Source organism: Nyctereutes procyonoides, unplaced genomic scaffold (genome assembly GCF_905146905.1).
Source record: "Nyctereutes procyonoides isolate TBG_1078 unplaced genomic scaffold, NYPRO_anot_genome, whole genome shotgun sequence".
Taxonomy (NCBI): domain Eukaryota; kingdom Metazoa; phylum Chordata; class Mammalia; order Carnivora; family Canidae; genus Nyctereutes; species Nyctereutes procyonoides.
In genome coordinates this window covers 3,700,214-3,725,699 of record NW_026575030.1, presented here as the reverse complement: position 1 = coordinate 3,725,699, position 25,486 = coordinate 3,700,214, and the positions used below count along the sequence as shown (strand labels likewise).

General features: G+C 35.7%; 1 protein-coding gene across 1 annotated transcript in view; it reads right to left on the bottom strand.

Annotated features, from left to right (window-relative positions):
• The window catches only part of ACTR3 (actin related protein 3), a 58,757-nt gene that overhangs the window by 6,813 nt on the left and 26,458 nt on the right, over window positions 1–25,486 (bottom strand). Inside the window, exons 4-7 of the mRNA XM_055316546.1 lie at window positions 20,834–20,944; window positions 16,920–17,015; window positions 15,088–15,195; window positions 9,419–9,592 (exon numbers count right to left, since the gene is read on the bottom strand). Of these exons, the coding sequence (XP_055172521.1) occupies window positions 9,419–9,592; window positions 15,088–15,195; window positions 16,920–17,015; window positions 20,834–20,944 (489 nt within the window). The remainder of the gene's footprint in view (window positions 1–9,418; window positions 9,593–15,087; window positions 15,196–16,919; window positions 17,016–20,833; window positions 20,945–25,486) is intronic.

The window sequence follows — 25,486 nt, the reverse complement described above, 5'->3', positions numbered from 1 at the left end:
ATCTACACTGTGACTATTGAGAATAAATTGTATATTTACATGATGATATACCATAGTTAAATTATTTCTAAATAGCTGACACTCAAAAGCAAAATTCATTTTTTAAAAAGGAACTTCAAAAAAAACTTGAATGACCCCACGTATGTAAATCCTTTAAAAATATGTTTTTGTGAATACCTGCACAGTTAAAAACACGAGCTGGATATACACTAAATTTATGACAGCAACTACCTTCAGAAGGGAAAAAAAACGGATGGAAACCAAGAGAAAGGAAAAGGTCTGAGGAAGGTTAAGGTACTCTTTTTGTAATATTTTATTCCTCAAAATAAGATTTCAATATGATAAATATTAAATTATTAGTATGTATTTGTCTGCAATGGAAGGTACATGTATTACACAAAACTTTTCAGAATTTCTTAACAGATTGGATAGGTAGGTTTGAGATGAAAAGCAGTTTAGCAATTTATTATGGAAAAAGAATAAGTTTAATAAATTTTTAGAAACTTAATTTTTATATACAACAGACAAAGGAGAAATATACAAGGAGATATAATATTGAGGAAGATTTACTTTCTTCCCCATCATTTATTTTTATATGCATGCTCATGGCCCCCCAAAATCATACTGTATATTTCCTGAGGGGAACTATAAAATATAAACAGTTTTTAAATACTAGATTTCATTAAACTTGTATTCTGAAACAAAGGTCTGATTTTCAAAAATATATGTAAGTGGCCATGTATTACTCTTTAAAATTGGAAAGGAAATGGTAGGTGGTATTTTTCCTAGCTAAAAATAAAAGGCCACAATTTAGCTCTAATTTGTCAAAATAAACAAGTCTATTTTATTGAAATGCATAAAATTTAAAGTAACTGTCTAGAAAATGAGTTGCCAACCATGTCTCCTGGCCTCCCATATTCACCATTAGATTGTTTAATGGGAAAGACACATCCTTTTGGTTAAACTGATCATAACTTGACTGATAACTATTAGGCAAGTGTTAATTTTTTCCAGTTTTTAAAATTAGTTTGAAGTTATTTAGAGTCTGGGCGTACAATGAAAAGAGATTTAATGTTACTTAAATGATGAAACATAATGACAGAATATTTTAATTCAGATAAAGTAAAATATCCATAACAAAGATTCTACTCACTTCTATTATCATAGTAAGAGAAAAAAAAAAAGTGGCAGTCAACATCTATCTTTTTGAAACATGCTGATGAGTATACATACATAAGAAACCTTCACAGGGTTACAGAATCCCCAGGAACAATGAATACCTAAGAGTATAGAAATGTGGTTCATACTGAACCTTGGGAACCCAACCTATAGACTATTTGTTCTATCCGTCAGAGATATTCCATATGTTGTATTTCTGTGGAAAAATGGGAGAGTATATCTCAATTTGGCTGGCTCCGTATGCCATTTATAGACAAACTTAGTTTACAGGCAGGGATAGCTCAGTCTACAATTAACTAAAATGAGCAACAGAATTGGAATCCTGAAAATTTTGTGATCTGTAGAAACTCTAGGTTTTAGACTATGAAATTTCTTTTTTTTATTTTGTTTTCTTCTTTTTTAAGATTTTTATTTATTTATTCACGAGAGACAGCAAGAGAGAGAGGCAGAGACAGGCTGAGGGAGAAACAGGCTCCCTGAAAGGAGCCTGATGTGGGATCCGGGATCACGCCATGGGACAAAGGCAGATGCTCAACAACCGCTGAGCCACCCAGGTGTCCCTCGACTATGAAATTTCTAAGGAAACTTAAGTTCTCAAAACATGCTTCTATGATCCTATAATGATACTTCAATCTGAGACCCTGTCATGAGATCTAATCCCCAAAATACAGACGGAGAGCACTAACAATTTGATAGAAAGTATGTTCTATAATATCTTAATATCTTACCAACTTATTAATACAGAACTTACAAATTCTCTACATTGTCCTTATAAACCATACTCCTTCAGTATTTGCCTGAACAATAAACACACACACAGAGGAGTGGGTATGCTCAAGAGAGTAACCCTCCCATAATTCTTTCTCTAACCTTTAAAAGCAGTTTATCACTATACCAAGAGCAAGTAAAAGGCAGGAATATAGTCATTCAATCTTGTGCTATGCCCTTCTCACAGCAATTTTTAATCAAGAATATACAAAAGAAAGAATTTATACAACTTTAAATATTCACATCACATACTCTGGATCTACCCACAGATATACTGGTTTAGAAACAAATGAAGTCTCATTTGAATACATCTTTACAAAAAGCTCAGGGACTATTGTGCTATATAGAATCCCAGGTGAGAATAAGTAAATAATATGTAGTGAAGAAGCAAATAATGGATATCTAGTAACAAACAAATGAAAGAAATGAGTAAAAATTGTTGTAGGTTATTTAACATTTGACTATGCTTAACCTAGGGTCCCACTAAAAATATTTTGGGGCCTTTTGTTTTCATTTTCAGCAAAAGGATTAATCCTGCCTCTAACTGTTCTCTGATCATGTCTTAATACTACCACAAGTGGCTATCAAGGGAGGAGGATCTTTTCTCTTCCAAAAAATTTACAGAGACTACACCTAAGTAAACAAAGCAGTTCAAATAGCTTTGTCAAAAAATGTTTAATTACCTTAAAAAAAAATTCAAAGTACCAAGCTCATTCCTCCTAAAAATTTCTTTAAAGCATTTGTGATAAATTTAGCAATTCAAAAAATAAATATCCTTGCTCTTTCATACAATTTATCTTCAGTGTCCAAGTTTAGATACCTACGCTTTCATCAAGCCAAAACAAAAGAGTGCATCTTTTCAAAGGACAGAGGAACTCTGACAGAAATATCTAGAACTACAGAAAAGAGAATCTTAAAATTCACTTGGGAAGTGACACAGTTCATATTATACAAAAAAAAAAAAAAAAAGCTATTCTGGAAAAACATAGTGAACTGAGCACACATAACTCATCTTGTTCTCTCTACTAAAAGCAACAATGAAGAGAATTTTTTAAAAAGGCATAATCCCAAATGTATGGAGAGAACAGAACAAGAAGAAACAGCACCATAATTTGGCAAACCAGAATCTGAAAAGCAGATGGACAAGACCATGCACTCCCTCCAAAACACTTAGTAAGTCATCAATAGGGAAAGCCAAGAATAAGGCTATTTTCTATCACCAGCAAACCGTGCCCCCCACCCCCACCCCACAAAGAACTGGCTGTACCTATTAGCACTCAAAGTGAGGCAGGAGAAGGACAGGAAAGAACACTGGTTGAAAGACTGAAAAAAGCTCTCAGAGTCACAGATCCCAACTAAAGAAGTCTATAGCAGATGTAAGGGAAACCCCTGAAAATTAGATACATTACCAGAAATAAATTCATTAGAAGGTTCAGAAGGTAAAACTGAAGAAATCACCTAGAGAGTAGAAGCAAAAGACCAAGTACAACTAGAAGAGAAAATAGCGTATCATAATGTTGAGGGAACAAAGGGACAATCTATCAATATCTGGAAAGAAAAAAAGTAGGTCCTATATAAAATTTAGAAATCAGAACAGTTTTTACTTCAAGTGATAGAGGGAAGCAACTGAGCTAAAGCTTCAAAATGCTGACAAAAAATTATTTACAATCTAGAATTCTATATCCAAATTATCAGACAAGTATGAAGATAAAATGAATACATTTTCAGGCATGCAAGATCTTGAAATTTTCATCCTTTATTGCCCTTTTTATAAGGAACCCCAATGGGAAATGATCTCCACCAAAATAAAGAAATAGAAGATATGGGATAGAGGAAAGAGGGTGTTAAGTGAGAGATAATAGGAATCCTCACAATGAAGGTGAAGGAATATGACAGCTCTGTACCAAGTGCAGAAGGAAACAGGTTCAGATTGGGATGTAATACATGCTCTGGAAAAGTAAATTGATGATAAAGCCCTTTGCATCTGAATATCCTTGAGAAGGCAGTTCAAAACTGGTGGGTAGAGTTCAGAGGTGAATTAAGGATCATTATTTTAAAACTAAACAAACAAGTTATTGTTTTCCATGGAAAACAAAATATAGGATAGGAAAATATTTCATGGTAAACTGCATGACTTAGATCTGTTTAAAATTTGTGTTCACAAAAACTAAGAACTGAAATGTTTACCTAACTGAATTTATAATGTAACTATTGGGACAAAAAGGTATGGAAGGGTACTATTTGTCATGGCAAAAAAGGAAAAGAAGAAAAAGCAATCCTCTTCTTCTATTGCTGGAAATTGATAGATGCCTAAAATTGAAAGAACTTGAAATTGTAATGCAACCAAAGCAATTTGTAGCTATGGAGGCAATCACCAAAAGAATAAACTTAAAAAAGGTTGAAGTGCTTACCTCTGGGGGGAAAAAAGAGGCGGGGGAGGGAAGGAGGGAGGGAGGGAAGGAGAGAGGTATGCAGGACACTTCTAGTTTTTGTTAGAATTTCAATAAGGAGGACTTTTACAATGTGCATATGCATAACTGATTTTATTTTATTTTTATTTTTTTTGCGTAACTGATTTTAAAAAACTCTGAAGAAGAGAAAAACATGATTTCTCACAGAAAAAAATCATTTACAAAGAAAAGATGCTACAGAGAGTAAAAGACGTTCCAAAGTTTTAAAAAATGAAGAAAACTTGGTGTATCAAATAATAAAGATTAATTAAGAGAAAAAAATTGTATATGAAATATTAGCAACAAGGTTAACTGACATCCAGACAACTATCCCTTTCCTAAGCAACACGACACAACCAAAAAACCCCAGTCTACACATCTAATGTGTCAAGGTTTGAAGACTGTCACATCAGCTGAGGATTTCTGTAAAGAGTACTCCACTCAAATGCTCTCTTTAAAAATCAAAATTATCTCTTATCTCTCATGCTATTACCTATCTTATAGTAATGATCCTATTCATCTAAGACTTTGGTTCTGGATCTTCTGCAATTCTCTAATTCCAATCTTCCACTTGGAGGTTTAGTATCTCTCTCCAGTATTTTAACTTCAATTGATGTTCCTTAACCAGTGACCTTTAATTCATTCTACTTCGGCAGCTCACATAAACATGGCCCCAGAGGAAAATGTGACCTGACTTCCAGCTACCTGGTTACCTTTCTATCTTCTTAAATCACTACTGAAAAGACAAAGGAAAATTACAAGGAAGGATAAATGTCCAAGGACAAAAAGAGGAGAGGAGTAAACAATGAATAAAATACTTCAATCTTGTTTAGAAAACAAACAAACAAAAGGAATGTTACATCCTAAGTGTTTCCAGAGGGGTATGTTAGTAAGAAGTCAATCTGTTCACCCTCTAGAACCTTCAAAAGTCCCAAATGTGAAAGTATAAGAAACCACGCAAGGGTTTCTTAAAACAAGGGTTTTTTTAAAAATTGCTACATTTCTCTATACAGAAATAGTGAGACTCCAAGATCCCTTCCAGATCTTGTAAAAAATAGACTGTTAATTACAACCTTAATGAATTACTAAAATAAATGAACATAGAGAAAATGACACAAATGAAGAAATAAGGCGGAAATTTAGGAAAAGCTCAATTTTATTTATTTATTTATTTATTTTATTTATTTATTTTTTTTTATGATAGTCACAGAGAGAGAAAGAGAGAGAGGCAGAGACATAGGCAAATGGAGAAGCAGGCTCCATGCAGCGGGAGCCCGATATGGGATTCGATCCCGGGTCTCCAGGATCGCGCCCTGGGCCAAAGGCAGGCGCCAAACCGCTGCGCCACCCAGGGATCCCGAAAAGCTCAATTTTAAAAGAAAAAATAATACTGCCTCGAAAACAAAAAATATTAACAGGTATGATATTATATACCTGTTATACACACAAATACTGTAAAACTAATGATTAAGCTAATAGCTGTAACATAACACACAGACAAGCTGAGAGAAGTGGGCCTAAGAAAAATATCAACTAAAAACAAGTTAGTAGATAAATTACCTACATTGATAGGTCAAGAAATAGGACAAATATTTGGAAATGTGGAGGTAATTACCAAGAGTGCTAAGTAAGAGCTAATGAATGCTCTGCAGAACACAAAAGGAGTGGGAAAGTAGGGGCGGGGGTTGAGGAGCTACTGTTTTGTTTTTAGCCTATTAGTGTTATCTGACTTTTAAAACTATGTGCCTATATCCTTTTTATTAATTTCTATTTTAAAAACTGCAAAGAATGTGCTGTCTAAAATCTTAAAACGCCCATATACTTGTTTGACCACAATGCCTTATTTTTCAGGTGCTCACTCCTTTGCTCCCAATTTACAACTATATGCAATTCATTACCACCTCCAATCCCTGCCCATATTCCTCACTATCCCCTAAGTAGATCATGCCTTTCAGATTCTGATTCTTCTCTATGCTCCAACACTAACCTCTGCCTTGTTAAAATGCTTTGCTCCTTTCCCACAACTGTCTGAGAGGAAACACAGAGGACTGAATGTTCTGGGTTTAACTTCTATAGTGTCCACACTATTAATACAGTCACCCTCTCAATTCTCCTCAGTACTGCTAATAGAAGTTACTGTTTTCTCCCAGCCCTCAAGTTTATATTCAACTCATTCTCCCAACACAGCAACTTAATTCTCCTTCATGAAAAATAAAATTATGCACTATGACAACAAACTCCCGAAATAACCTGCTTGCTCCTCTACCCTTCCCCAACTCCACATCTTCCTGTACCCATACTTAACTCTTTACCTCTACCACTGGAGTAACACCTCTTAAAGACAAAACTTCTGCCTTATTCTTGCAATTGACTTCTTAACAGTTCTGAGTAGCCATGCTGCTTTTCTTTCAGAGTCACCTCCCAGGATGTCCACACTGTCAATTCTCAAATGCAACAAACTGCCAATAATCTGGATGCTAAAAACCCATGAGTACTTCTAAGTTTTCCCTATTACCTCAATGTGGCAACTCCCACAATTTAACCTCCCTCCTTAAACATTCACTTCTCTCAATGTGAGCACGATCCCTTGGCTTGGCTTCTCCCCTTCTGTATCCTTCAATCATCTTTGTGGGTTCCTCCTCCTCTATCCACAGTGTTGGTGTTGAAAAGGACCCAATTCTTCCTCTTCTCATCCCACATCTTCTCCCTGGCCAATCTCTTCCTTTGGCCTATATATGGTGATGACTTCACATCTACGCTCACTCCAGTACACACAATCCAATACAAAACCCTTAGAAGCTAAGTGTTCATTTTTGAACTTTTTAATTTTTATTTATTTCTTTTTTTTAAGGTTGGGGGCAAGAAGAAGAGAGAGAATCTTAAACAAGTTCCAAACACAGTGTGGAGACCAATACAGTGCTCGATCTTACCACTCTGAGATCATAACCTGAGCCAAACTCAAGAGGTGGGATGCTTAACTGACTGAGCCACCCAGGTGCTCCTATTTTTGAACTTTTTAAAAGATGCATAATAAACTCATCTATTTCTATCTCCCTCATTCTTTTTTAATTTTTTTTTTTTTTTTTTTTTATTTATGATAGTCACAGAGAGAGAGAGAGAGGCAGAGACACAGGCAGAGGGAGAAGCAGGCTCCATGCACCGGGAGCCCGACGTGGGACTCGATCCCGGGTCTCCAGGATCGCGCCCTGGGCCAAAGGCAGGCGCCAAACCGCTGCGCCACCCAGGGATCCCTCCCTCATTCTTCCCCTTCAGAATTCCTAATTTCAGTGGACAGCACAACATCCAGTTGTTCAAGTTACACATATGGGAATCATCACAGATGCTTCATATTCTTTATCTCTCACATCTAACTAATCAGGAAGTCATGTTGATTCCATTGCTTTTCTCTTACCTCTTTCTCATTCTAATTGACCTGCTGACATTACTTATCCTTCATCTGGAAACTGCAATAAACTCACTTGTTTATTTTTTTTAAAGATTTTATTTATTTATTCATGAAAGACAGAGAGAGAGAGAGAGAGAGAGAGAGGCAGAGACACAGGCAGAGAGAGAAGCAGGCTCCACACAGGGAGCATAACGTGGGACTCAATCCCGAGACTCCAGGATCACGCCCTGGGCCGAAGGCAGGCGCTAAACCACTGAGACACCCAGGGATCCCCAACTCACCGGTTTCCAACATAATTCACACCTGTTTCAAACCATCCAAGCCAGTAAAGTGAGAGTGACCTTTTTAATACTGTACATAATTGTCATTTACACTCAAGATTTCTGCACAACTACAGAATCCAGTAAACTCCTTTCTCTAGCATAGTAGTCCCTCATGAACACCTATCTGACCCATTTCCCATCACTCCCTTCCTTTACAATTTTATTACTTAGCTCTCTCCTATTCCAGATTTCTACCCAGCCTATCTGCTCTGCCATAAAGATACTCCCCTAACATACCTGACAAATACCTATTCACCCTTACCCTTGAAGTCTCTGGTCAACTGTCACCTCCTCTAAGAAATATTCCTAGTTCTCCCAAGCAGATTTAGATGCTCTTTGTTCCTATGCCCTTTGCAAACCCATGCATTTATTAAAGCAAATATACTTGTTTAGAAACTCATCTCCCTTATTCTCTGAGCTAAGAGCAATATAAAATCGTTTTTCATCTTTAAATATTCCACGCTTAAACTGAGACCATGAAAATTGTATTCACTTACTATTTGCTAAATGATTAAATAATATTGTAAAATAACTATTTTTAATGCCAAAGAATCACAATAGGCATTTAGTAATTCAATTAATAAATTTCTTTTTTTTTTTAATTTTTTTTTTATTTATTTATGATAGTCACACAGAGAGCGAGAGAGAGAGAGAGGCAGAGACACAGGCAGAGGGAGAAGCAGGCTCCATGTACTGGGAGCCCGACATGGGATTCGATCCCAGGTCTCCAGGATCGCGCCCTGGGCCAAAGGCAGGCACCAAACCGCTGCGCCACCCAGGGATCCCCAATTAATAAATTTCTTATACTAAGTTACTGGAAGAATTTTTCATTATTAAAAGTACATATTTGTTATATAATAAAACCTGTATGTTACTAACATTTCAAAGAGACAGAAAACTATTTTACCAGTAAATATTTTGTTATGATAGTCAACTAATGGTTCTTGGTTCAATGGTCATTTTATATGGGGGCACTGGTAGTTCTAAAACTTTTCCCAAAATATTTTATTTTAATGGTCATAAGTTTTAAAGGTTCTCCTCTTTTCATGACCCCACATAAGCCACAAATATTAAAAATACAAGTTTTATTTTTCTAAATGTATTAAAAACAGTAACTTGTTTAGCCTATTTCAACATAGGCAAATTTTCCTCTTAAAAATGATAACTCACTACAGCATTTTAGTATACAAAAGAAAGGTCCTAAGATTAACTCTTTACTAAATTTCTTCTAGATGACTGATAATTTCTGAATATTTCAAAAGAATTCCATCTTTAAAAAAAAAAAAATTTACCTCTGGATGAAAAAAGATTTCGGGTCCCAAGAATCTCTCATAACCAACATCAATAGAAAATTCTTTCTTTGAGATAGCATTGATTCCAGTATATTGCTTAATCCACTTTGATCCATCTGTGTCATATTTGTTAAATTCTTTTACTAAATCTGGGCAGACATAACTATAGCGCTCCTAGGAAAACAAAGAAATGAGTTATTATTTCCTCATTTTATGAAGAGTAAAAAAGAATGATACATTTTCTTTCAAAAGAATCAAAAGAACAAATATCTTTGTAAAGAAATTAAGTTCAAGAAAATTTTTTGTTAGGATATTAGTATATGGTTAGTACAACTCAACAAAACTCATCTCCTACACATAATTCCTGGCTTCATATATAAATTAAGACTTGACCAACTAAAGAGACAATCTATATCTCAAGATTATTTCATGAAAACATTCATTAACGTCATTCAGCATTTTATACTGTTTAAGTAATGGAGTTTGCATTCTAGAGAGGAGAAAATATAAAATACACACAGGATTGGAGAATAAATAATAGTCAATATAACCTACAAATTAATATAGACCTTTATTCCTTAATACTTTTCTAGAACAAAACTGAATATGGTCTAAGTAAACTAGAAAAAAAAAAAGACTGAAAATAAAAACTTGTTCTTTACTGTATCACCTACAATGCTAAATTGTTGCATATCTGGTTATAAGTCCTATATAAAAGTTTTCATCAAAAATTCAATTCAAAAATGTCACGGGTTATAACATTCTATTTGCAACTTATGAACTCCTGAATCCAAGTCTCATTTTTTCTTAAAAGAAAAACACACATTTCACAGATTTTTGTACATCAAGAAAATCCAATCCAAATAGATGCAAATATTACTTATAATCAAAAGACATAAAAGAAAAAAATGTGGAAAACAAAGGACAATTTGATTATGTTATTGTAGGTTCTTTTTCTCCAAACCTTGGAAGTAGGAATTACATGGAAATAATTCTTAAAAGACATTCAGCCTGAGTATCAGTATTCTCTAAAACAGATTTGAAACCTTGGTGCTTTTGTTTTTTAAACTCCACAGGCTTCCCAAAGATGCTGAAACAGTACCGTTCATGTTAATTTTTTACAGATTTAATTTTGATGCCACCCCTTGGGTGGGTTTTGGCAGCCATTTTGTAATCCCTTTACTATTAGGAAGTTGTGAGTTCCTTTTCATTCCTAATCTTGAAGAGGGAAAGAAACTCTATAATCAGGCAAAGATAGACAAATAAATAAAGTTATTTTTGCTGGGGCAGTTTTGCTTTCACATACTGAAAACATATGAAAAACCCATTGAAATTTTTTTAGGTATGTTGGTAAATGATAAATTTAAAAAGTAATGCTAAGTATTTTGACAGCTTACATGAAGCGCTGATCTAACAGAGACTTTTATAAAAACAAATTATTCAATTATCTTAAATAGCTTTCACATTTTTCTTCTATTTACCATATCACCTGAGCCAAACACAGCACTTCTATTCTACAGTGAAATGAAACAATTATATATATTAAGAAATTTTAACAGATTTTTAAGATTTTATTTATTTATTCATGAGAGACACAGAGAGAGAGAGAGGCAGAGGCACAGGAGGAGGGAGAATCAGGCTCCAGGCAGGGAGCCCAACATGGGATTCAATCCTGGGTCTCCAGGATCATACCGTGGGCTGAAGGCGGCGCTGAACCGCTGAGCCACCCAGGCTGCCCAATGGTTACAGATTTAAAAACGTTAGGATTACTATAAAGAATCCAATGAAGAAATCGAGATACAAGGACTCTGAAGTGAACTAATTATTTGCACTATAGGGAAAAAAAAAATCACAAAAATGTAAATTAAAGTCAGTTGGGAGAAAGGTGGGGGGGGGGGGGGGGGGGGCCCCCACCCCCCACACAAGGGGGGGGTTTGGGGGTAAACAAAAAATGGGGGGGGTGGGGGGGGGGGGGGGGGAAAATAAATAAAAAAAAAAAAATAAAATAAAAAAAAAAAAATTTGGGGGGGGGGGGGGGTGGGGGGGGGGGGGGGGGGTGTGGGGTTGTTGTGTGGTGGGGGGGGGTGGGGGGGGGGGGGGGGGGGGGGGGGGGGGGGGGGGGGGGGGGGGGGGGGGGGGTTTTGGTTGGGGGGGGGGGGGGGGGGGGGGTGGGGGGGTGGGGGGGGTGGGGGTTGTGTTTGGTTTTTGGGGGGGGGGGGGGGGGGGGGGGTGGGGGGGGGGGGGGGGGGGGGGTTGGGTTTGTGGGTTGGGGTGGTTTGTTGGGGGGGGGGGGGGGGGGGGGGGGGTTGGGTGGGTTGGTGTTGGGGGGGGGGGGGGGGTGGGGGGTGTGGTGGGGTTGGGGGGGGGGTGTGGTGTTGGTGGGTTGGTGTTGGGTTGGGGTTGTGGGTGTTGGGGGGGGGGGGGATGTTGTTTGTGGTTGTAGTAATTTATTATAATTATGTTGTGGGGGTTTTTTTTTGAGTTGGGTAGAGTTGTGGATTTTGTTAAGTTGTTAGTGGTTGGGAGATGGTGGGGTGGGAATTGTGGAGGGGAAAGGGTGAGGAGTGGGGGGGGGGGGAGATTGGGGTAGGTGGGTGTTGGTTGTTTATTAGGTATTTTTTTTATTTTAAATTATTCTTTTACTGGTAAGAGTTTCTAAGTAAGACTGAAATGACTGAACATGAAAATAATGAGTTTCAGAAGTTTTAAATGTTTTGACAGCAGACCAGATAGGAAATTATTTTAAAATCTTTTATTACTTCAAGTAAACAATTTAGGTAGCATTGGAGGAAATTTGACCATTAATCCACCAACTCATTTTTCCTAATGAAGTAGGCAGCAATTTCACAAGACTGAAGCATTCTATGCAGTACCATAATGTCAAATAATTAAATTCTATACAATGAATTCATAAAAGTACTGACAGGAGTCAGAAGTACAAAATATAATGTAACAAAATTAAATTTCATTAACGAAGAACATTAAGAATGTCCTCATCCATCCATGACAGAGTATTAGGGATTGGCTATATATCCTCTCACCTTAAATTTAAAAACAGGACAAAGTAAATGAAATACAGTTTTCAGACTCTGAACAGGCAGACTAGGGCAGAGTTCCCAATGAGAAGGGAAAACAAATAAGATGAGTGCTATAAACATCCCATCTCATTGCCTAGGAAGAGTTCCCAGACAGTGGTAACAGGAGAGAGAGCCCAAGAAGAGTCAAATAGTCTCATTAAGTTGAGGATACAGAATTTAGATTTCAGGGAAGTCAAAATGGCTGAAAGAGCTGCAGTTGACCCAGAGCTCTGAGATGTACAAAGTAACACCTTAGCTGACTAGTAATCATACATTCATGTTAGGAAACCATCAAGGCCAGAGAAAGAACCTCTGGAAAGGTAGGAACAAAAATAATCCCCAAGCTTACGCAGAGCTGGGAATAGTTTACGTTCTCATTTAGCCAGAGTTTAAAGACCTCAAACACATGGCACTGAGTAAAATCCTCAGAAGAGTATTTCCTCAAGAGTGGATACAAAGTAAAACCAAACAGAAGATTGTTCTGGATTTGCTCAATAACAGTTAAAAGGAGCCGCTGAAAGGATCAAACTGACTTCTAATAACTATGTCCCGGGGGGGGGGGGGGACCCTCAGAAAAGATTTTTAAAAGTCCCCACATCTAGGACATAACAATGTGAACATATAGTACCCAATGAAAAATTATAAGCAAGCAAAGAAACTAGAAAATAACCCTTGACTGGGGGGAAAAATTAAAAGAGAAAGAAACAGAAATATCAAAGATAATAGCATTAGTAGACAAGGACATTAAAACTACTACTATATGTTCCACATGATGAAGAAGATCAATGGAAATGTGAGCCAGAGAGAAAGGAAGATATAAAAAAGACCCAAAGAAAACTTCTCTAGAGAAAAATAAAATATCTGAAATAAAAAATACCGTAAATGTCATTATAGCAGATCAATAAAGAAAAAAGTGAACTTGAAGACAAAGAACTATTCAAAATGAAACAGAAAAAGAAAAGATCAGGAAAAAAATGAACAGAGCATTAGTAAAACTGTAAGACAACTTCATGCAGCTTAAGAGACATGTAACTGGAGTACCTAAGGATAAGGAGGAAAAGAAGGGGGAAAAAAATGTGAAGAAATAATACAGGAAAAACTTTTCAGGTATGATAAAAACTACAAAGCTATAAATTCAAGAAGCTCAACAAATCCAAGGAGAAGAAATGGAAGGGGGAAGGAAAGAACACATTTAGGTACATCACAATCTTGAAAACAGCTAGACAAGAAATAGCACAAAGAAACAAGCATAGCACTGGCAACAGACTTATTTTCAGAAACAATGTAAGCCAAAAGACAGTAGAAGTCCATCTTTAAAATACTAATAGGAAAAAACTATCAACATATAAAATTCTACACCAAGTAAAAATACCTTTCAAAAATGTACGTAAAATACCCTTTCAAAGAATGTACATAAGGTCCAAGAGTTCACAATCAGTAGACCAGTACACTAATATATGCTAAAGGACAGGGGCACCTGGGTGGCTCAGGATTTCAGCTCAGGTCATGGTCTCAGGGTTGCAGGATTGGTCCCATACAGATGGCTCCAGGCTCAGTGGGAGTCTGCTTGGCCATCTCCCTCCCTCCCCCTCAACCCCCACATGCTCTCTAAAATAAATAAATTAATTAATTAATTGAATCCACCACTCCCTCCCCCCCCCTTTTAAGGCAGTGCTCAAGGCCATCATTCTGGCAGAAAGAAAATGATGCTAGATGGAAATCTGGACCTTCCAAAGGAAATAAGCACTGGAAATGTTAAGTGCATATATACAAAAAAAATTATCTTTTTCAAAATCTCTTTAAATGATGACGATTTGGTCTCAGTTGACAAGTCCTACCTCTCCCAAAATTCTTATGAAGTGCTATCCCCCAATACTTCACAATGTGATTATATTTGGAGGCAGAAACTTTAAAGAGGCAAGTTAAAATGAGATGATTAGAGTGGGTCCTAATCTGATATGACTTATGTTCTTAAAAGAAAAGATTGGGACACAGACACACAAGACGACGATGTGCAGACAAATGGAGAAAATTAGACCATCTAGATAAGAGACACACAGTGAAGCCTCAGGAAAAAAAAAAAAATCAACCCTGCCAACACCTTCATCTCAGATTTTATTGCCTCCATCTGTGAAAAAATTAATTTTCTATTGTTTGAGCCACTCAGTCTGTAGTATTTTGTTATACCAGCCCTAAGAGAACTAAAACCACTTAAAATGAAACAAATTAATAACATACTATAAAGTTTATAACACGTAGAAGTAAAATAGTGACAACTACAGTGCAGAAGTACGTTGTTGTACACTTCCTATTCATAAAATAGAACATTATTTGTGGTTAGATAAGTTAGAGATGTTTATTATATATAGACCCTAAAGCAACCACCAAAAAATAAGCAAATGACAGTAACAAAGAAGTAGAACATAGCTAATAAGTCTACTAAAATAAAGTAGAATTATAAAAAAAAAATACTCCATTAATTTAAAAGAAAGCAAGAAAAGAAGGAAAAGAAAAAAAAACAAAACATAGGAATATCCAATTCACCAATTTGTTATCTGATAGGATTGTGTGGTAATTTTAAAATATTCTTACCACAGGAATGACATGAGTGACACCATCTCCACTGTCTATTACTGTACCGGTCAATGTCCGTTCTCCTACTTGTCTTGAGGTCCAAGATGCAGCTAAGGCAAGAACAGCCTTAGACAAAAAGAAATATGACAAGCAAGAAAATAAAAACAAGCATAAAAAGTTAATAGAAAAAAATTTCAATGGAGTATTTAAATTTTAAATGTACAGCTGACTCTTCAACATCAACAGGGTTAGGGGCACTGATCCCTCCAACACAAGCAATTAAAAATCCAAGTATAACTTCTAACTCCCCAAAACTGTAGTGTACTGTTGACCAGAAGCCATACCAATAAACAGTCAAATGACACAGATTTTTTTTGTTTAGGTTGTATCGTATATTGTATTCTTACAATAAAATAAGTTAGAGAAAAAATGATGTTAAGAAAATGGTAAGGAAGATAAACACTTACAGTACTGTATTTATTTTCAAAAATCCACATATAAGAGGACCTAAGCAGTTCAAACCTGTGTTGTTCAAGGGTCAACTACAGTAATCTTTGGCAAGAGAATACACAATTAATTTATATTATGCAATAAAATTATTCACATCGTTTTAAGACAAACTTACAGGCTTGTATTTACTTTTAGGGGCATATTTGTATATTTTCCATGTTTTTATGAGGGCAAGAATGGGGAAGACTAATATGAAGTATGACAATACTAAGAATGCCAGGACTCTATGCTTATATGGGCTAGGCTGTATACAAACCACAAAATAAAGTGTAAGTAAGGTAAAGAAATACAAACACCCAATCACCAGTTCCTCTATAGACAGACAGCTATAAACAAGTATCTCTATCATGAGATTAGCTCCAAATTTTCTCAATGCGACATGCATTCAAGAATATATAACAAGTTATTTAACCACCAAAAAAGCCATTATAATTTAACCACCAAAAAAGCCATTATACACTTCTAAATATTACTATTTAGTTGGGAAACAAAGTTGGTGAAATTATATTTTTCTATGAAAAATATTGGCATGGGCAATAAAGTATAATTCTTTTAAATTTACAACTTAACACAGCTAGCCCATTTTTTAAAAACTGAATTTCATACAATCCAAGCATCAAACAAGATACATAGCCAATAATTAAAAACAGAGCTAAACTGGCTTTATTTTTACCTACTTGCAATATAATAGCTGAAAGGGACCTAGAAAGTTATCTAGGCCATCCTCCTTTTTTTTTAACACAGAATCACACACCATAATCATTGTTACCTAAGAGAACTATACAATAGTTTACAAACATATTAAGCATTTGTGAGATGCTAGGCATCACATTCCCTACAGGTTGAAAAAATAAGAGCTGAGCTGTGATCCTGGGAGGTGGGAGAGAAGCCAGTCCATGAAGATACATTTACAAAGTAAATGTTCGAAAAACAGTACAGGGGATTATGATATACAGAATACAGAGAGGCACAAAGGAGAAGGTGGTCAAATATACCTAGTAGTAAGTCAACCAAAACAAACTATGAAATAAGGACACAATGAATGTTTCAAGGATAAACGATTATGTATATAAAATTTTTGACCTAGAAGAAACACTCGATAAATATTACTTTCCTTATTTCTGTCCCATGAGAAGCCTTGAATTATCTAAAGATCATTAATTTACTTCCTTCAACATTTCTTTTTTGCTAACTCTATTTCCTATGATTTCTAAATTATTGATTCAAGAGAGAGCTATGATATGCCTCAAGGTTATAAAAAATATATGTATTTTTAAGAGTGAATTAAACCAGATAAAAATTCAAGAGTCAAGCTTATCTTGACTTATGAACTTGCTTACCTGCACAGCAATGTACAAGCCTGGAACATTGAAGGACTCAAACATTATTTCAGCAGTATATTCCCTGTTTTCTGGAGTATTCAGTGGAGGTTCAGTCTATTAAATTGAATATAGACAAGACCAGATTATTTTGACAATTTTATAGGCAATTTTTAAATAAGATAATTTATGTCAAAAATTTTATTTAAAAATCTTAAACTTAGAAGTACAAAGATAGACATATAGACCAAAGAGAAACTATATAAAGAATTCAAACAGATGTATACATATATGGAAACAATATAGTTATTCACACAAAAAAAGAAATGGAATCCCTATGTTACCCCATTAAACACTGATAAAAAGAATAAAAGACCTAGTCAAATCATCTTATAAAAGGGTAATGACAGATCCCCAGGGAGAAATACCAATGGTGTTTGCTAGTGGCAGAGTTCTCATCTATGAAAGGTTTTTAGCAGGATGTACCTAGTCTATCTACAACTAAAGTAAATAAGCTAAGATTCTACAAATTTATGCCATGGCTTTTGGGAAAAATGTTATTTAAGTTATATAACTGTTAAGAGTATTAAAATGGAGATATTTACACAGTTCTCTTCAGTTCACATACATCATTTAGAAACCTGCAGATTAAGTCTGGGCCAGAATACATTCTAATGAGGCAAGAGAGGACTGAGCTGAAACAGTACTTACAATCCCACACTTCATGTTTCACCTATGCCTCATGATTAAACCATTTAAATTATTAAACCATGAAACAGAGCAAAACTTCTGATTCTTATGAATCAGATTTGACAATCTTTTTTGTTATCTCAAATATTTAAACTGAAAGGCAAACCTTTTAAACTTTAGAAAATATAAAAGAATAATGTTTTTGACCTTGAGGTAAGAATGATTCCTTAAATTTTAAGGGCACAAATTACAGAAAGAAACATGGATAACACTTGAATTCATTGCCAGTTAAAACATTTTTTGTTAATTTAAAAAATACTATAAAGTTTTTTTTTTTAATTTTTTTTTTTATTTACTTATGATAGTCAGAGAGAGAGAGAGAGAGGCAGAGACACAGGCAGAGGGAGAAGCAGGCTCCATGCACCGGGAGCCCGATGTGGGATTCGATCCCGGGTCTCCAGGATCGCGCCCCGGGCCAAAGACAGGCACCAAACCGCTGCGCCACCCAGGGATCCCCAAAAAATACTATAAAGTTTTAAAGACAATGGTCAACTTAGAGTAGACTCTGTATGTACGTAAAACCTTTTTTTTTTTTAAAGATTTTATTTATTCATTCATGAGAGACACAGAGAGAGAGGGGCAGAGGGAAAAGCAGGCTACACACAGGGAGCCTGATGTGGGACTCGATCCCGGGACCGTGGGATCATGCCCTGAGCCAAAAGCAGATGCTCAACCGCTGAGCCACCTAGGCATCTCCATAAAACCTTTTAATAGCTAAACTACCTGATGTGTTTAAACTTATTTGAAAGAGTTTTGGAACTATGTTCAAAGCTTTGGAGATAGGGATCCCTGGGTGGCGCAGCGGTTTGGCGCCTGCCTTTGGCCCAGGGCGCGATCCTGGAGACCCGGGATCGAATCCCACGTCAGGCTCCCGGTGCATGGAGCCTGCTTCTCCCTCTGCCTGTGTCTCGCCTGCCTCTCTCTCTCTCTCTCACTGTGTGCCTATCATAAATAAATTAAAAAAAAATTAAAAATAAAAAAAATTAAAAAAAAAAGCTTTGGAGATAACTCAGTGATAGGTACATATAAGATAAAGCAAACTGAAAAAGCCAAGCCAGTTAAATTATAAACTCCAAGAAAAACAAAAGCTCTATATAAAATAAAATACAATCAGAAACCCTCCCAATTAAAAAAAAAAAGAAACCCTCCCAATGAAAATATACAAAAAGCTAATAAGCACATGAAAAAGTGCTCAACATCATTAGTCATCAGGAAAATGCAAATTAAAACCAAAATGAAAAATCTTACACACCCACCAGAATGGCTAAAATTAAAAAGACTGACACACCAATGTTGGATAGAACATAGAGCAACCAGATTGCTAACACATTGTTGGTGGGTGTGCAAAAAGGTACAACCCCTTGGAAAAAGTTCTGAATGTTACCTATAAAACCAACCACACACCTATCCTATAATAGAATAATTTGCTATCTAGGTACTTATACAAGACAAATGAAAGTATGTCCACAAAAAGATTTAAGAATGTTTGTAGTAACCAAAATATTCTTAATAGTCAAAAACTGGAAACAGTCCAGGTAATCACCAACAAGAAAATGGATAGTGAGGCATATTCATACCATAGAATCTGACCCAGCAACAAATTACTGGTATATGAAACAATGTGGATGAGTCTCAAAGATTACGCTGAATGAAGTCTTACCAAAGAGCACATCTTGTATAATTTCATTTATATAAACTTCAAATATAAGCAAAACCAATCTACGCTGGAAAAAATCAGAACAGTGGTTCCCTCTAGCACATAGGGGCAGGAATTAATCAGGAAAGGACATCAGAAAACTTTCTAGGCTGATAGTAATGTTCTCTATCTTTTTTTTTTAGATTACTTTTGTTTATTTTTTTAATTTATTTTTTATTGGTGTTAATGTTCTCTATCTTAAAAAAAAATGTTCTCTATCTTGACAAGAGTTTTGTTTACACAAATGTATGCATCTGTTAAAATCAGGAGATGGCAAACAACATCATGCATCCTGTAAGACAAATCCATCTCATCACTTGTTTTTGTAGATACAATTTTATTGGAACACACTGAAATACTGTCTAAGGCAGCTTTCCTGTTACAATAGCAGAGCTCAGTAGCTGCAACAGACACCATATGGCATTCAAAGCCAAAAATATTTGCTATCTGGTCCTTCAGAGAAAGTTTGCCAATGCCTGCTCAATACTCATAGAATGCTAGAGTTAAGATTTGTACATTCTATAGCATGTGAATTTGTGAACTTTATATACATAAAAGAACTATAAATAATGAACTCTAGTTGGTGATATGCATGCTAGTGTACTTAGGGGTGAAATTACCCCATCTACAACTCATTCTGAAGTAATTAAAAATATAAAATAGAGTGATGGATGGATAACCTGCTAGACATCATAAAGTAATTATAATAAAATTAATACTTGCATCTAGGTTATGTATATGTGGGTATCTACCATAAAGTTCGTTCAACTTTATGTTTATGGTCTATAAACAATATTCACGAATTACAGTAAAATAAAATCAATGGAATATTGATTCCATGTAACTATACTATAGGGAGGGGGGAAGATAGGGATTCTATGTTGAGAAGGAGGATAAAAGGAACAAAATATCCTCACCTTTCCTACTAGAAAGCATTAGTGTCTAATATTTAAAAAAATAAGAAATAGAAAACATGTTTAAATTTATGAGATAATGATCATAAAAAGCTCTTTAAAAATTTAAAGTGCTTGTCTCTAGAGACTATGAATCAAAGGCTGGGAAAGGTGAGAAAGGAGAGTGCTATTTTTTTTGTTTTAAATCTTACAGCATTGGATTTTTGTAAACTATATATTGTATTTCTGTTGCCAAGAATTACCAATAAAATAATAATCAGATGAGTTATTTAAAAAAGCAAAGAGCCATATTCCCAAATATTTTTTGAACCTTACTGTTCCTATCATAAAGATTACATATTAATTATGAAAAGAACTTTCTAATAAGTGCCTAAACCTTGGTGCTTCAATGTATCGTAACTATTGGAACCCAGAAGTGGATAATCTTAAAGACAATACAGCATTATAATGAAGTCTTTTAGACAGAACAATTTAATAAACAACAAAGTATGCCCTAGTGAGTATAAATGTGATGAAAACATTCTCATTATGTTTTTTTCAAAAATGTCCTTGGTGAAATTATAATTTGTACTTACCAAAAGAAAATAATGATCTTCTGGTTCTGCCCTTAAATATTTAAAGATCACTTGTTCCATAAACCTTTCCATCAAGTCCCAATCTTCAACTATACCATGGCGAATTGGCCACTATCAAAACAAAACACAAATGAGATCTTATTAATATCAAAAGTAAATAAAACTACCAAAAAAGGAGAATATTAAACCAGGACAGCATTTTTCATGTGTGATTTAATGATGTAGATTATCCTTAGGAGACGCATACTTTACTATTTAGAGATCAATGAAATTATTCCAACAACATTTTCAGATGATTCAATTAAAATACATAATGTAAATGTTAAGAGAATCATCAAAGCAATCCTGTGATAGACAATCAAGAAGGATGAAGATTATCATATGCAACTGCATTTAACAAAGAGTTTAATCTGTATTAAAATAATCTGACTAAATAAAACGTTGCTGGTGGGGGGGATTGAAGATTTTATTTATTTGATAAGAGAGGGGCAGAGAGGGACCTCACAGGGGTGAGCAGGGGGAGAGGGAGAAAAGAATCTCAAGCCAACTGAACCCAACCTCAGGACCCTGAGATCATGAACTGAGCAAAAATCAAAAGCAGATGCTTAACCCACTGAGCCATCCAGGTGCCCCAAGAAGTTTGGTTTTAAAAGAAAGAGGAAAACAACAGCTAAGAGACTGAGGAAAAGATTAGGAATAAAGATTGAAAGAAGCTTTATTGTTCTGGTTTGCAGCATTTGGAAGACTTGAAAATGTGTTTAAAAGAACAGATTCACTGCAGAAAAACTCTGGCCTCTTAGCTTACTGACTTCATCATCTTTAAAGATGTCTTTTTCATTCTGGCCGCAGTTTATATCTTAGTATCACTATCACATCTCTAAATTCCTGAAATCCAAATATACCCCTCTTGGATCACAACCTCCTCTTCTAGCATATTCTAGCAGCCCACTATACTCTTGATCATAATTAAACTTGCAGTTCACTGGTTCTTGTAAAATTATTCCCTAGCCATCAAACCTGAAAACACAAACACACGCGCACACAGTTTAGATTTTATGCTCCATCACTTCATCTATTCATATTTCCTTTTCTCATTCCACCTATCAAAACCCAACCTAGCATGACCCTATGTCAAATTTGCCTATATCCAGAATGTGATTACACTGAAGTCACATACATTACATAACGAGGTGGCTAAAACTAAATTGCTATTCTCAAGTGAACCTAACTTTGCCTGACAACCGTTTCCCTTACTCTGTTCATCTTCACTCTTTACAATGATAATTTTAAATGTTCTCCCTATTACTTGTATTTCACTTCCTATCCCGACAACCTGGGCAGCAGAGATTATGTCACCTGTATTTCACAGAAAAAGCAGAGGCCAACAGTCAGGAATCTAACATCCCTTCACCAAATCTATAAAACTGATTCCATACTTAACGGTTTCACTTTTTTATAATGTAAGAGACCCTCCATATATCAATTAGATCTTTTATGCTCTGGATCCCATCCCTCTAGCTTTCTTAGGACCTGGATTGGACTCCACCTTTATCTTGCTACTTAAATCTAATGGCTCTTTCACATTAGCATTTAAACATCTCTTCCATCTTAACTGCACAACTTGTCTATTCAACTATCTTTGCTTCCCAATCACAGCCAAAAGCTTCACTGAATATTACTGTCATTTTTTCCTAGCCTAACATTTCCAACCTACCTCTACCCAGCCTCAATGGTTCTCACTCTTCTAAAATTATTATTAAGCTCACAAATGGCATCCTTGTAACTAAAGACAGGAAATAATATATGGGCGCTAGCTTATTTGATAGCTTAGCACCATTCTACAGTTTACATTCCTTCTTGTTTAGCCCAGTCTCTCTAACCACAGCTTCTCAGTCTCCTTTCTAGGTTTTTCCTCTTCTATCCAAACCTAAATGGTATGTTGAACAGGCTCCATCCTGGGCCTCTTTCCAAATACATTTCCCTAAATAATCTCATCCTTTCTAGAGGTTAATTGATACCTTCCAAATATTTGTCTCCAGCTGTCTTGTTTCTGAGCTCCAAAGCCAAATATTGCCTAGCAATGTAAAAGACAACTCTCAGGTATCTCAAACATAACACATTCCAAACTAAACTTATCATAACTTTTCTCCCTAAACCACCCCAGTCAAAAGTGTTTCTTCTCAAATGTTCTCAATCCCAACAAATAAGAGGCAAGATGACTATCAAGGAGCTGGAAACTGTCCTCAAGTAGTATTTACCACCAATATCTTGTTAATCATTCCCTGTTACTCTTTAAATATCCATTTTTTCATTCGTGGCAAAAAGTAAAATTTTTAAAAAAAATTTTAAGCCATAACTCATATACATCTAATCAGTCTTCTAGATTTAATACCATTTTACAGCAAAGAAATAAATATAGAAAGAGGATCACGTTAAAGGACAAAAGAATGCAATCATCAGAATCCAGAAAATGGGACAATTAACAAGACTAATAATTTTTTCCATAAGTAAAAGAAAAAAGAAACACACACACAGGGTAAAGAACCTTTAGAGAGACCTAAGTAAGCAACTTGTCAATCAAATCCAAGGAGTACACTTCAATGAAATCTTGATTCAAACAAATTAACCAATATAAGAAATAATCAGAGAAATGTATTGACTGGATTGCAGATATTAAGAAAGCACACACTGTATTTAACTGTTGTATTTATATTTTTAAGTCTTTAGCTTTTTTTTTTTAAGACTTTATTTATTATTTATTTGACAGTGAGAGAGCACACAAGCAGAGAGGGAATGGCAGAGGGAGAGGGAGAGACAAACCCCTCGCTGAGCTAAAGCCAGACGTGGGGCTCAATCCCAGGACCCTGGGATCATGACCTAAGCCAAAGGCAGACATTCAACCAGCTGAACGTTCAGACACCCAGATGCCCCTAAAGCTCTTTATCTTTAAGAGATAAAGTATTTGTAGATGAAATATATGTTGGATTCACCTTAAAATATTCAGGAAAAGGGGGGCAGTTACAGATAAAAAACAAAGGTTCGCCACAGGTTGATTAACTGCCAAAGCTATGCAGTTGCTATATTACACTCCTTTCTGTACTTTTATATATATGAAGTTGTCCATGATAAAAGTTAAGTGTGTGTGTGTGAGATATACAAACACCTAATTTCTGTTTCTAAGTATCCTCACTGCCATCACTATTATCCAAGTCACTAATATTCTTTGCCTCAGCTATAATATGGTCTCCCTGGAATCATACTGTGTTCCCAAAAAATAAAAACAGCTAACACATATTGCTCATTCATTAGGAACAAAGCACCATTAACAACTGCTTTATATGCATTACTTTATTCAAACCTCCCAACAATCCTGAAATACTAGAAATATCTCCATTTTACAGATAAAGTAAATGAATGAAACTCAGAAAGGTCAAGTTGCTGAATAATATCACAAAGCTAGAAGGTAACACAGTCAGATTTCCAGCCCAAGTACAGAGACTTTGACTTTGATATTTGTGCTTTTAGTCACTAACATTATTCCTCTAGTGAAAACCATTAATGTTGCCCATAGGGCAGAGTTCAAATCCTTTCACATGGCTTAACAGTACTTCCAGCCACCTTGTCCTGCCCTACATACCCAACCTCCTCACTTCTTTCCACCTCATTCTCTACACTTCAAGCACATCAGTTGTTTATTTCCCGTTTCCCTCACACTTTGAAGGCTTCTTGAACATTAGAATCTCTGCCTAAAACAACCTTGCCTACAGAATTCACTCAGCTAACTCCTGTCTTATTCAAGCCTCAGCTTAAAAGATATTCCTCAAAGACTCACCTGAATTCACAAACTAAGTTAGCCACTCCTGATATATATTCCCAGAACATCCTACATTTTCCTTTCCCTAATCCCCATAATTCCTGTAATTATTTCTTCGATGTTTTCCTTTCCACCTCATTATACTAGCCTTGAAGTCAGTGAAGCCATTTTTCTTATTTGCCACTGTATTCTCAGCACTTAGTGAGGTTCTACACACAGTAGTTATTCATTAATTTAATAAATTATGAGAAGGGAATAAAAGAGGTACAAAGGAGAAAACATACACATCAGGCAAAGTCAATATCTCAAAATAAGATAATAAAGGTCACAATGGGGTTTGCCTTTTAGAGTGGCTAGGGGTGCTAAGGCTGGGAATAGGCATAAAGAGAGCTTCAGGGTTACAAGATTTGCTCTAGATGCTGAAGTTTTATGATCAAGGTCACAAACATTTTTAAACTACAAAATGGAAGACTTATGTACTTTTACTATATAGCAATTATACCTCAATAAAAAGGGAAAGAGAGGACAGGATCAGGAACAAGAAAAGGGAAAAAAAGAGAGGAAGAGAGGCATTTCCAGGTGACATAAGCTTCAAAAGAGAGAAACTGTATAAGCCTGAATAGAAATGGGAGAGACATGTCTCTAGATGTGGCAATGTGGAGATCAAAGAAAGCCACTCACACTGATGGCTCTGAGATCTAGTGACTAAGGAAAAGTAAATAATGCTCGTTTGAATGGGTGAAAATTTTCCTCTAGAGGAGGAAAAAAACAGAGTTAAAGCAAGGTTGGGAGAAACCACGGAGGGAAAAAAATTTCTATTGTGAAGAGATTAAGGGTAT